Below are 13,871 nucleotides of genomic sequence, written 5' to 3' on the forward strand. Positions count from 1 at the left end.
AAAAGCCTGTTGCGTCAAGCAGCTGCCCACTTTGCCAATGCTTCAGAGCAAGTCCTGGCTCCAAAGCCTTCCTATAGTCTTGGGTACACCCAGGCTGGTTTTAAAGTTAATCCTTTATCTCCATCAGAGATGGCATAACCATGTTGCAGCATTTTGGTGGTGCAATAATAAAAACATAATCACCCACCTGGTTCTACTGCTTCTTCCTCTGAATCTCTGATGTAGTGAATGTTTACAGCCTTACTGCAAAAACACACCAGCAATGGCTGTAACAGGATGTAGTAAGGAAAAACGTTAAAACACAAGGGAAGTAAACACAGGTTCTGTAATTATACTTCATTGCAAGTCTGTTGCTTTGCCTGCTCCCGAAGACTCCTTTAGCAAAATCTGTTTGTTCTAGGCTTCTTTTTTCTGTACCAATTAATAAACACAAGAAGCATATATATTTTTTCTTATTATTTTATTGAAAAGGTACATTTAAAAAAATACACAGACATTTGCTATTATGGATTGCAGATAAAGATGCTCTAAAAGTTAGTTCTATTTTTTTTCCCTTTCTTCTTTTGTCCCCATTATCACATAATTACTTCAGTCTGAGTACTGTATATTGATATCACCTTTATAAAAGGGCTGGGGAGGTAAGAAGACAGGTGGAGCATTACTGCAATATATTTAGTAAACAGAGAATATGGTCATTTATAAATATTTTATATTCTGTACATTATTGCATTAGGGAGCCACAACGTTATGCAGCATCATTACAAAGGAAACTAGTTAGAAATGAAGAAAAAAAGGATATTTACGTACAAATACATGGATCCATTGTCGTCTGAACAATGCATGAGAGCTGTGGTAATGTGCAATTGAAAAGCTTTTTTTCTCTTTAAGCATTGTTTAGCAACACCAGTGAAGAAACAACAAAAATAAGTTAAATGAAAGTAGCAAACAAGTAGTAATCTTAACTATATGTTATATGGCTTTCTATTTTTAAGTTCTCTAAATAAAGTGTGACACAAAAGAAATAATTAAAAGCTTCAGCGCTGCATTGCTTTCAAACATTTGCACATAAACTAAAAATATTAAAATCAGACATGTGGTACATCTTTAGTACTACACAAAATACACCAGTACTGGGGCCTAGGACAGCACACAATCCCTGTCAACAAGAGCACACTGAAAAAAAAGAGGACGCAATTCATTTTTGAGATGTTATCCATAATCAAACATTTGGTTCATCTACCTTCTTTCTCACATTAGATTATACTCCATTGGTTTTCAGAGAAGTATTTACATAAGTGTGAGTGAGGAAGACCCTAGTTTTCAAGTCTGTCAGGAAAATATTTTACGTTTCTTGATTCCAAGGTGCATCATATACATTGAAGAAAGAAAAAAAATAACAGCTGCATGAATATTTAATGGTATAAATTTTATGAGCAATTAAGTTTTTAATAAATCACTCTGCATTTGGATTAAAAAAGAAATACAGAGAGAGACTGAGAAAGAAAGCTGTCTAGACTCCAAAATGCAGTACCAATAATGATGAATTTTACGGCGTGGTTGGTTGAGGTGTCATGCTGGATGACGTTTCAAAAGAGAAAGACGTTTACAAATCTCAACCCCTTTCCTGCTTTTCTTTTGCCCTTTCTACTGGCCATAGTTATCTCTTTTTTACATCAATAAATTAGTATGGTGCAAAAAGTATGGAGGCGGGTGTTGCCCGGATGGGACCGTGGCCTGGCCTGAGGAGAGCTGGGGGGATGGCGGGCGCCTGGAACAAGGAGGCTGTGGGGCGGGGAGGGAGGGACAGGGCCGACGACACCGCTGCAGCTGCAGCCAGAGGAGATGAAAGGAAAGCAGGTGCCAGCGGCTTAATCATGTCCTTCTGGAATGCGAGTTTTGCCTGGAATAAAACACACAAAAAAGCAATGTAATATGGTTCTCCCCACGCCCACTTTTACTGAGGGAGAAAATGAACGCTGACAAAGGGCACACTGTGGTTTTGCACAGAAGCCTCACATCAGCTGCTTAGAAATTTTACCCACATTGTCTTCTTACTCCCAAGGCAATTAAAGCAACCAAATCCTATGTTTAAAAATACAGAAATCTCTTGAGAGTACGTGCAGTCACACTGACATTTAGAAGAAAGCACAATATGCAAGTGAACAATATTCAATTATATAAATCATAACTGTGCAAAAATATTAATAAAACCCCATGTGATTAAGACTTCAATGTCAAAAGTCAAATTTTCCACTTGCAAAAATGAATTGAAGAAAAGTAGAGTGGTCAAGATGGGGAACTAGTATTAGTCCAGTGAGTTTTTTCATCTGCCAATGCAGAGCTGCTCTTTTAAAAATATAAATATTTTTTAAGATCAATGCCATAAAGAATTCTTTCTGAAAGAATGGTTACTCAGTTTATGATCTACAATCGTTGCTGGTGGTTGTGGTGAAAAAGCTAACCAGAAATACATACACTACAGTCTTACAGAAAATGGTTTGCACCACAATGAAACATTTGTGTGGGCAAAGATACATCCTTCTTTTATTAGTGGAGGCCTCTCCTTATGCAATAGATTATAAAATGATGTATTACATGAGTGAAGAAGAATAGTGTGTGCAGAACCTATCAAACGGGGAGACTTAGAGAAAGTCTGCAGCATTTTAATTTGCCTCTATACAATTACAACCATGTATTAATATCTCAGCTTTTAAAGGCTTTTCACGTGCTAACTCTTGCATACACACATTTCCATCTCTCTCTTTCCAACCTCTAAATTGTTTTTGTGCCATAGGTGGCATGCACTTTTCCCTAATGAATAAAATACAGGCTGAGTCATGAGCAAATAAACATACAAGCTGTGCTGTGCTAGAGTCAGGCTGAACTCAGGCTGCAGCTGACTGGCAGAACCAGCTTGGGGAATTCCTTGAAATGTAAGTGGGTGTGAAAGGGGAACGTGCTGGGGCACAGAGGCAGGAGAGGTGTTTTGGGAGCCAGTGACAGACAGAGCCCAAGAACACAGGCAACCAATTCTCCTAAACACCTGGTAACTCTTTTGCATCAACATAATACATCCACACAGCACTCTGTTTTTCTGTATGCAGAGAATGAGCATTAGTATTTTTACATCAAAACACCTTCCGTACTTTTCCCTGACTGCATTTGTAATAACTGAGAGTTATCTCAGGTGCCCAGAAAGACAGCGTATGTACATTGCAGCCTCCTGGGAAAAGTGCACCAGCCCAGCTGAGCCAATACCTTTCCACAGGGCACGTGGCTCATTCGCCATTCCACTGATTATTCCCTTCTTCCTAGCAATAAATAACACTCACAGTGCTGTCTGCGTGCCTTTGACTGGGCAGACAGAATACAAAACTATCTTTGCATCTGATCCCCGTGCAGACCCAGCCTGCAGGGGAAGAAATGCTGTGGAACCGTCAGGTCTGTCATGTTCCTGTCTCTGTGTGGTGGGAGTCCCCAAGGTCACAAATTCACATAGACAGTGATGAGAAATAAAAATACTTACTGCTAAAATACTTGGGCTGCGCTGCAATTTGTTGTAAGGACTATATTTAGGCTTCATAGGCTTTCCTGCAACTCTGTCCTTATGCCTTCGGCTGGAAATGTGCTGAAATAAATATCCTCACATTTAATTAGCTGTATACACATTTCTCAGTTTTGAGTTTGAAATTGATATATCAGCAGGATATGCCTAAGCCCCTGTTTGTAAGACAAAGTAGGTTCTTTAGACAGAACAAAAATGAGTTTTGCTAAATTAAACATAACAATTTGGAGCACATCAAATAGAGAATCAGAAACTAATCAAATACAGCAGGTTCTGTCATCCGAGACAGGCTTTACAAATTATTGATATTTTGGTTAGTATTTCCTTTTTCCACTTGAGGAGCTTTGAACCAGGCAGAGCTGTAATCACTAGGACATAGGGATATTCAGAAGTAGGAGGTAAATTTCAGTCTTGCTGATCAGTTGTATAAATAATTCAATATTAGCTGAAGGAAGAACCAGTACGCAGGGATATGCCTACACCATGCAATTTAATACTATCTTAGAGATAACTGAAATAACAGGGAATGAGAGGACACATCCACACAGCACCATCCTGTCAGAGATTCCCATCTGGGTATCAGAAACAACGTATTTGTGTTGGCACAGCTCTGAACCCAGGGCTAATTGGCTTGGGCAGAACAGAGCTGCATGTTCATACAGCTACGCTGCTAATGATAACATTGTTCTACACAATTTGGACATATCTGCAGTATTATCCTCCTGCTGGTGGTCCTAAACCAACAGATTCAAGTCACATTCTCCTTCTCACGTAGTATCAAAAACTATCCCAGCAGACTGAAACAGCACCAAAAGAGGAATTCAAGGAACCTCAACCCAGAATTTCTTCCATTTGCGGGACCAGAGTTCAAATATCTCTCTTGAGATATAGCAAAGTTCTAAACTAGATCTGCTATGTTATTCATTGATACTGACACCTTGTCCCACTCTGCTTTATGACTCTCAAGTCCATTTTCTCCCAGATGAAACAATCAGGTGAGCTTGGCCTATAGTGAACTATTTGGAAGTAGTTATGGGATGACAGAAAATAAATACTAAGTTCACTTTTTGCAAAAACATCTTCACACAGATCTACATCACACCTACAATACTGCAATGCAACTAAAACCCACAAAAGGAACCCCAAATACATGTAAGCTACCTGTTTAAGTTGAATTTCTGAATTAACATGGACATCACAGATTTCACAATGAAATGTCTTGTTTTGCAGTCCTGAGCCTTTACTGCCGTTCTGCACCTTCAGCCGGGATCCAGGTCTAGGGTAGGACTTGATGGGACCAGCACCGTTTCGAGCCTCGACCATGGTCTTGTGCTTGGAGCCTAATGGGCAAAAAGACACAGGTAAGTTAATGATCAGCAACATACAACCATGTCTATCAGCCTTGGGACTTTTTGTAACACATTTATCTTCAAGACAGAATGGTTAAAGTTCACCACAGATCAGGATTAACAATGACTGGTTTTGTCCAGTGCAGTTCTCACTTACTCGATGTAAAGGGGAGCCAGACAATGGAAGAAGGGTTTGTACAAAAAGGGAACAATGGGTGCTGAAACACTGCCTCTCTGCTTGGGGCAAGTGTGTCGCTGTATGGCCAATGTGTTTGTTGTTTGTTCTTCTGCCAAAATCCATACAGCTGGTGAATCATGAGAAAGGACTTGAGCCAAGAGTGGGAGAGGAACCACAGCAATCACTCAAAACTTGCCTACGAACAGTAATACTTCAGTAAGTATCCTCAGATTTGGAAGAAATGGCTCCTTTGGCCATTTCAAGAATGGATTACAGCTGCAAAAACAGCTTCAGTGGTTTGTTAACAAGCTTTACATCACCAGCCCATTACTGAGCAGCAAGAGCACATTAGGGGTTGCTACTTGTGGCCTTTTAAAGGAAGCATATCTAAGTCACAATAATCAAAAGATTCTGGGACATCTAGGAAATCTAAGGAGACCACCTTAAAATTATCAAAAATGTCAAATAACAAAAATTACTATAAGTTGTACCAGCAAAAAAACAGACACCAGAAATGGTGAGATGAAATGTGAAAGAGAGAGCGAACTAACATTTTAGAAACCTTAGTGTTACAGAAACCACTATGATCATACTATGATTGCCACTATGGAGGTGTGACGGAATCAAGTAACATGAACTATAGGGATTTTGTCAACTAAAAGTTTACAGAGTACATGAAGGACACTTCAAACAATGCATAGTGAGCTTTAATAAAATAGCAAACATTACACATGAAATTGTCATTAGTGGAGATGTTCTTGTAAACTGCCATTGCAGGTTTTATCTAAAAGAGTCTTCAGTGAAATGTGGCTACCACAGTGTCAGAAAAAACAGACTGTTACACTGAATTTTTGAAGTAATAATACACAACCAACTTGCACCATGTGCACACTTACCTGTATTGTGGGCTTCTAGTTGTGACAGGGAATTCACAGCCACTTTGCATAATGAACAGTAAAGCAGTTTTTTGGCTTTTTCCTCTTCTGACTCAGAAACTGTGTTTGGAGCTCCATTCGTGCTCTTGGAGGATGAGGCAGGTGTTACAGGTGCCACGGCTGCCACCCCAGGTTTGGGAAGAAAAAGACCTGCTTCTGTACTGGACTGCTGACTTGCACTATTGGGTTTTGCTTTCCCTTTATCTTCTAAAAGAAGTAAAATACATATGTCATCATATGCTGCACACAAAAAAAATTCATACAGCAATAGTCCTGTGGTTTTAGTGAACCTAACACAACAGGAGCCTAATTCATCTCATTTTATACAGGACAGCAGCATCCTTGAAATCTTGTTAAAATCCTACTATGAAATGTGTGTAATTTGCCAAAAGAGGTGATGTTCCTGTTTTTAAGGTTACCAGTGAATACCAATGACTTCAATAAATTCATGCCAGCTGTCGTTGCTGTCATACTGAAGGTTTGGTCAGTTGAAAGGAGCCCAAGAAGTCCCAAAGGCAGCCAGGATTAAGGACTGAAGAGCACTCAGAAACATGCAAAACTTTGCACTGGGGATTACAAAAATATTTCTGAAAGCAATATATTTCCCTTTAGAATGGCTCAAAGTCACTGGGAGGATGCCCAAAGGCTACATCACCATCTTGACACTGATATGCCTCATTTGAGTTACAGAAGTTGATTATAGTACTGCACTACACAAATGAACACAGCTGCTAATATTTTCCAAGAAAAATTCCCCATATATCCAGAGATCAGATGGCTCCAATGTGCACTCAGTGCATTCCTCTATCACTTCACAAGCATGACTCAATCATCTGTGCTCCTATGAGACAGGCAGGCAGGTATTGCTTCATTTTACAGATGGCGATCGTGAGGCAAGAGATTAAATGTCCCAGCTGTGCCTAAAGCGGAACTTTGTGCCAGAGCCAATATTCAAATGCTCCTTGCCTACGTGTTGTCTACAAGAGCTCGTTGCATTTTCACCTGTTCAGCCGCAGTCCCTGTGACCACAGGCCGTACCAGTTGCCAGCAGTAAGACAAGCTCACCTTATAAAGAACACAGGGTGGGAGGGGGACAGTACAAAGGTGCTGGAATGGGCAACCTTGATCAAATGGACATAAAGAATGGTTGCAGAAGACTGTGAAACGTTGTCACTCCGAACCACATGAATCAAATGTTGTCATCTAAGCAACTACAGAACCTACATAACAGCAGCCTCTTAAAAACTACTTATATCCAAGTTGAAACCTACAGCATATTTTTAGTGCTGAACTGATTTGAAAAAATAGATTTTATTTTGGGCACTCGGTTATCTTTAAATATGAGCCCTTGTACTTTATGTTTACAGCTACCAGACTTTGTCTTAACATCACTCTGTGTATCAGGCCAACACTGTGCTACCAAGAATTCTGAAAACAGGATTATACCCCCTGCAACAAATACTTGAGAGTGCGTATGAACTACAAACAGGCATCTTGAAAGTAAAGCCCACAGTTGTTGGCATATTTCCCAGAAGCACATTGCAGTACATCAATTTTAGATTCTAAAGACCAGGAGAAAGAAAATGCTAATAAAAGAATTATTATTTTTTAAAGTAGCAATAAAAATCCTTTAAAATTACACAATATGAACTGTGTTAAACATTGAAAGTGAACAAATTTGAAGACTACTACTAGGACCAAATTAATGATAAAACCAGATTCTGAAGGTATTTTGATTGACAAAATACGACAAAAGAAACTGATGTTAAATCATAGTTCATAGACTATTCTATTTTAATGTCACTATAGTAATAAGTCACATCTGCAAAAATCTACAACATATTATATGGCTTGTGAGTCTTCATAAAATAAACAATTTTAATAAATAGCATTTGCTAACATTTTCAATTAAAGAGTTTTCAATATGGAAAATTCTCAGAGGTGTTAACATCTACAAAGGAAACACTCTGAATTGCTGCCATTTATGAATTCATATTACAAGAAAGCAGACTTGTTTTTCTTGTAATATGCAATATGATGCCATTCTGCAAAAGGTATAACAACAGGATATTTTGAACCTGAGTGCAATAAAAGAAAGTTCCTCAGTATTTTGAGTTTCACGCTTTAAAAGAATAATATGCCTCCAGAACTGCAAGCTGTATGTTAATATACAGAGACTACACTTCTAGTTTGAGGTTTTTTAATGTTGCTTCCCATGTTTTTTTGTTTTGTTTTGTTTGTATTTTTTAATGTAAGAATAAAGATTTCATGTTTTTGAAACACCTCCTGGAGATATAAATCATCTCCTCCTGGGGCAGCAGGAACATCAGCAGATGTGTGCTGCTTGGGGACCCCTGCCCTGAGCAGCACAGGCTGTGCTCACACTCCTGCCTCCAGCCCCCGCCCTCACTGTTCAAACCCTCTGCAACAAATGGGAACAGATTCTTATTTCTTTGGTTTGCCATCAAATGTCTGCGAAGTGAGATCCATTTTACACAGGCCACCAATTACCATCACAGAGTGATGGTTTTCCATTGCTGAATTTAACAGATGATTGAAAAAATGACAGATTGCATTTCCCACTTCTCCTCACCTAGTCGGCCACCAGCTGATGTAGTACGCCAATTTAAAAATATTCCCTAGATTTACAGTGTTTTCACTATTCATAATACAAAGCAATTCCAGAGTACACCATGCGTAACAAGCTAACAAGAAAACTTCTAGAAAACTAGAGAGAAGTTACCAGCATCCAGCTGGGCTCGATTTTGCCAGTATTGCAGCTTTTGGAAAGAACCTCAGTTCACATAATAATTCCATCATTTGGAAAGCTTTCTGACACAAATAAGCTCTTCGTCCATGGGGATGTATAAGGAGATACATACGCCCCTCTATGAATTAATGTTTTCTTCCACCATCCTAAATGCTTAATGCAGAACATCTTCAAAAATCATAATTGTAAGGTTATTATACAGTTTAACTCCCACAGAAAGTACATGGAGCTAAGTGTATATTTGTCACTGCAGTGGGGACAGAACTGGGTTTTTCTGGCTTCTAAAATCAGAAAATTGCACTTATCCAAATGGGTTTTTGATAACAGCTTATTGTTTTAAATCCACAGAATTCAAAACATCATTACTTATAGTTTTGTGTTTGAGACAGAAATGCCAAGTATTCAACTGTGCAAAGCACAGGAAATGCAAATTGCATGTATATACAAAGCTTGAAGATTACTCTTTTATTTGTACTTATAGCACAGATCTAACAAATAATATCTCCATGTAGAAATCAGAAATGTAACTGTTAATGCCTGCATGCACATACATGCTTCCAAACTGTAATCACTATATAAAATACATATGCATGGTTAGATGCAGCTGTAGGATTACAGTCCTCTTGCTATTTCTGAAGGCAAGTATTATTGAGAACAGTCTCAAATTTGCTCTAATTTCTACCTGGGCCAAGCCCAGGGAGCCCAAGAGAGATGAGCAGAGGCCAAACAAGTGCATGAGTGAGTCCCTGCTGCCCAGGACCAAGGATGCGCCAGCTCCTGCTGCAGAGCTCAGCAGAGCACGGCTGGAAGCAGGAGGCCACGGCGGCACCAACCTCTGCCCAGAAAACTGCAGCTGGGATTCAGCCTGAGTCAGGGTCAGGTTGAAATGCTCACATCGTAACTCACATGCATGAGGTTCATTCAAAATCTAATTCATATTGTTGCATTTTGTCCTACTACGTTCTTTTTGCACATAGAAAGATTGTATTTCATCTGTGTTAAATTCCTGTCTTTAAATTAAGTTTCTCTTTTCCTCAAGACTCCAGAGAAGTAAATCAATGGTTCATTTCAAGTTCTTACTGAAGCTTGAATTTATTTTGAAATAGAGCCTGAGGAAAAAAAATAAAGGAAGCTAATTAAGTATTGCTTTGGGCTCAGTAATACCAATGCTCTTGTCGCCTACTTACATTGTTTCAACTTTGCTTTGAAGTTGTTTTCATATATTTCTGGTTGTTTGCCTTATGTTTGTGTCAGCACCATGTTAAAATTCAAGACTCATTTATCTAGTTAGTACTGGCTCATTTCAACTGTACGTACCAAAGTGAGGACATAGCGCAGGATGACATCTGACAGGTTCAAATGTTAAGAGGTTCAAGCTGTCAATGCAAGAGCAGCTGAAGTGATTTACCTACCTTTGCAGGTCATGGGATTTTCACTACAGTTGCTATAGGATAATTTATAGGACCAGCATGTTAATGCTGAAATCCTAGTCAAGTTCAGTGAATGGGACTTGCCCTATCTTAAAAAGGGGTAAAAATGTTACTATAAATCTTCTTCCCTCCAAGACTCAAACTGAATCTCTCTACTTATTTTCTTTCCTGGTGAACAACTGAATGTGAACGTCGTGTCCCAGTTCATAGTCCAGTCATCAATGCAGTCCATGCAGAAAGCAAAAAGCATATAGTTTTTTTTATCCCCCTAACCATTCCATTAAGCAATTTGGTTTATAAGGTACCTTTATGAGAGTTCACTTGGTTTACTTTGTGGTTTATGTGAAGTGTTTACAATTTTATACCATACATATATTTGTACATTATAAAGTTATATTTTAAAATTATCTCTTAGCATACTAAGACGTGCCTATAGGTACTGCTTTCTGCAGCTAGGAAATATCTTTTCTTGGTTTGGGGTGAGAGTGGTGATTTCAGTGTATGTTAGACAGAAGTTCTAATTTGGACTTCATGATGAAAATAAACCCGCTATTTTCAATAGAACAGTAACTTAACATTCAGATCCTGAGTTCAGAACTGAGATTATTAATAAAAATAAAACCAAGGAGAATTCTAAAACTCATGTATAAATCTAGACATTCAAATGATAAAATTTTTCTCTAATAATAATCCTCATTGCTACTTATATCCCACAACATACCTATCTGCACAGTTTTTATCATTGAAGATACACAAAACATAACTTTCCAATCAACTTCTGTTTTGTAACAGCTTGTTCAAAAAGCAATTGAAATTAAAAGATTTTCCAAGGTAAAGATGATACATGTGATACAGTTGCAGGAGCCCTTTCTAACACACATTAAAACCTTTTAGATACGGAGTTCTGCTATGACCCTAATAACCCTTACAAAACTGTCACATATATTTTCTGCCTGTATGTAATAAATAAATAAATAAACCTGCTCTTACTGTGACAAGAACAGAAGAAAAAATATTTCGAGTACTGATAATATCTATTTTGTGTGTGTGCATGTGATAAGAAGTATGGCTTCACACCTGCCTGCCTGCACAGACATTGCTAAGTGGCAACAGCTGCTCTAGACAACCCTACACCAAAGTTATTTTGAATTATTTGCTAATCTCCCAGCCTAGAAAGGGAAATTTGTTTATATAATTCATCCACCTGCTCGCACAACAGAACATATTGCCAGCTTAGAAAAAAAGTATAAACAGAAAACTGTTTTCAGCAGTCTAGATAATTATGGTTATCCTTCATACAGGTAAGAAAATAGCAAATACTTGTCCTCCTTTTCTTCTTGAAAAACCTGAAGAAAGAGACATGTAATTTCAAGCCTAAACCAGCTACATTAGGTGAAACACAGCAACAAAATAATGTAAAGTATTAATATAACTGAATCACTGCATGTTTATCAACACTATGAAACCAATGAGCAGAACTGATGCATGGTTAGGTGCAAATCCTTTGGCACAGTCTTGTTTCCAGTGGTATATTACAATATCACGTCACTGCTGAAAGAAGGACTTTTAAAAACATGAACAGCTTGGTACTCCTGAACACCTTCAATAATTTCTGACAATGCCACTCCATATAATAACTAAACCAAAAGTGACTTCTGAAAGGAAGAGTTAATGTTTTATTTATGGATTACTAGAAATGTGGTGCAAAGACTGTCTTATGGTATAGCTGTGGGTTCACAAAATTGTGTTACAGGGACCTGATATTAGTCTGAACTGTTGATTTTTGAGAGTAATTGAGACTGAGGTAAAGCAAGCATATCTCCCAAACCAGCAGATCTGTACTGAGTGAAACCCATTTTCAGATTCTCCCTATAATTTCAGCAGCTCCAAATATGACTATGAATATTGGGCTGTATTAAACAACCTTTGAAGCATACAGTGATTACAGAATGGGAAGAAATCAATCAGGTTAGACTATTGTACAAATGCTCTTTCCCTGATCAACTGTGTAGCAAATGTAAAATCAGTTACAGCCATACACAGTCAAAAAAAATTTGCTGAAAAGCTTATCATTGTAGCTAATCTGGCATCAATAAAAACAAAGTAAATCCCCTATTTATTGAAAAATAAAATTCTCAATTAAAATTTGACATTTTAGATACTTGGCACATCTGACATAAAACTAAGAAGTAACATGTATTTCTCACTACACTTTTTCTTCCTAGACTTCTTTATAAAATATGCCCATTGACGAAGTAAGTTAGTTGATATTACTAAAGTCTATCACTTGACCTTGCTCTTCTAAGCTTTCTGCAGACAGAACAATAAGGTGGCCCTCAGACCAAGTGACTTTCAGTTTAAGGGCATAGATCACAGCTGTAAACAGACAGGTATGAAAACACAAAAGAGACAGAACAACAGGTCACCAGCACAGGCACTGGTGTGGCAGACAAACTTCTCACAAGCTTTTTTCTGGTTTTCTGTCCATCACAGAAAAAGAGAAATTTTCAGAGGTGAGAGTAACAGAAGTAAGTTTGGCAGCTGTTGGCAGGGAGCTCTTCACAAATGGGACCAGGAAAAGCCAGGATCTGGAAAGCCAGTATCAATGGCTGATGGGTAGTAGGTGCAATTCAGCATCTTTTACATTACAGAAGATGTACAGAGGTATGGAGAGCTTTGAAAGTGAAGGACATGAAGAAATTGGAGAGAGAAAAATCAGTAGCTTTATCTGTACCACGGACTAATTGTAACAGAATTTCAAGCATTTAAAACAAAAAAATCCCATAAGAGTAGAGAGATCACCGTCAAAGAAGTTATAAGCCTGGCAAAAATAAGGGAGATGTTAAGACCCATGACAAATAAAAGCAAGGTGGGGAAAACTTATTCAGCCACACTGTACTTCTTAACGGACTGCCTAAACAAACTCTGGGATCTACCCTGGGGCAGAGTTCTGAGGCAGAGAGAGAGGACCCACAGGTGATCATATTGGAAACAATAGTTGCTGTACCTCTCTTTGCCCTGAAATAAGATATGAAGGGAGAAGAGCATCAATGACTGCATTAAAAGAAGGATGAGAAAGGTCTCCTTCACTATATTAGCAGAAAAACTACTGAATAGAAGGGCAGACAATAGCTCCAACAAGAAAAGCAAGTTTCAAACCATTGTTCTTCACAGAAAGCTTTATCTTCTGCTGGCTGACACTGCTATAAAGGAATAAAGCATGCACTTGCACAATTGATTATCCTTTTTATGAAGAAAAAGATGAACACTATGAGTAATATATGCCATAAAGGAAATGGCAAGAAAGCAATTAAGTCACTAGTGGTCACGACCTTTACAGCATTTGTAAGCACTCTGTCCTGCATCTCAGCATCACTCAAAAAAAAAACCCCAACAAAGAGCATTAGATTATTTCCTGACATTCATTAAGACAGAGTTAGCTAAGTTTGATAAGGGATTTCAAAATCTGTTTTGTTTTATCTCCACATTTGCTGAATAATGAGACTCTAATGGCTGTCAGACAAAATACCTACTTTCTCACCAGTTGTGCAGTCTACTGAGAAATGAGGCTGAAAAACCCGTAGGGCTCTGTTCTAGAAAAATTTCACTGCAAACCTACATGCAAATCAGACAGCGCAGTGTAT

At 38.3% G+C, this 13,871-nt stretch overlaps 1 protein-coding gene across 11 annotated transcripts in view; it reads right to left on the reverse strand.

Moving 5' to 3' along the window:
• Nucleotides 1-443: 443 nt before the first annotated feature.
• Nucleotides 444-13,871, reverse strand: part of ZNF385B (zinc finger protein 385B) — a 152,656-nt gene continuing 139,228 nt past the window's right edge. For all 11 annotated transcript variants that reach the window (XM_065068878.1, XM_065068879.1, XM_021289826.2 and 8 more), the window contains 4 exons: nucleotides 5,989-6,234; nucleotides 4,727-4,905; nucleotides 3,527-3,628; nucleotides 444-1,900 (listed from right to left, as the gene is read on the reverse strand). In XM_065068878.1, coding sequence (XP_064924950.1) covers nucleotides 1,682-1,900; nucleotides 3,527-3,628; nucleotides 4,727-4,905; nucleotides 5,989-6,234 — 746 coding nt within the window. In that variant the 3' untranslated portion in view covers nucleotides 444-1,681. The remainder of the gene's footprint in view (nucleotides 1,901-3,526; nucleotides 3,629-4,726; nucleotides 4,906-5,988; nucleotides 6,235-13,871) is intronic.

The sequence above is a fragment of the Columba livia genome, chromosome 7, assembly GCF_036013475.1.
Source record: "Columba livia isolate bColLiv1 breed racing homer chromosome 7, bColLiv1.pat.W.v2, whole genome shotgun sequence".
Lineage (NCBI taxonomy): Eukaryota > Metazoa > Chordata > Aves > Columbiformes > Columbidae > Columba > Columba livia.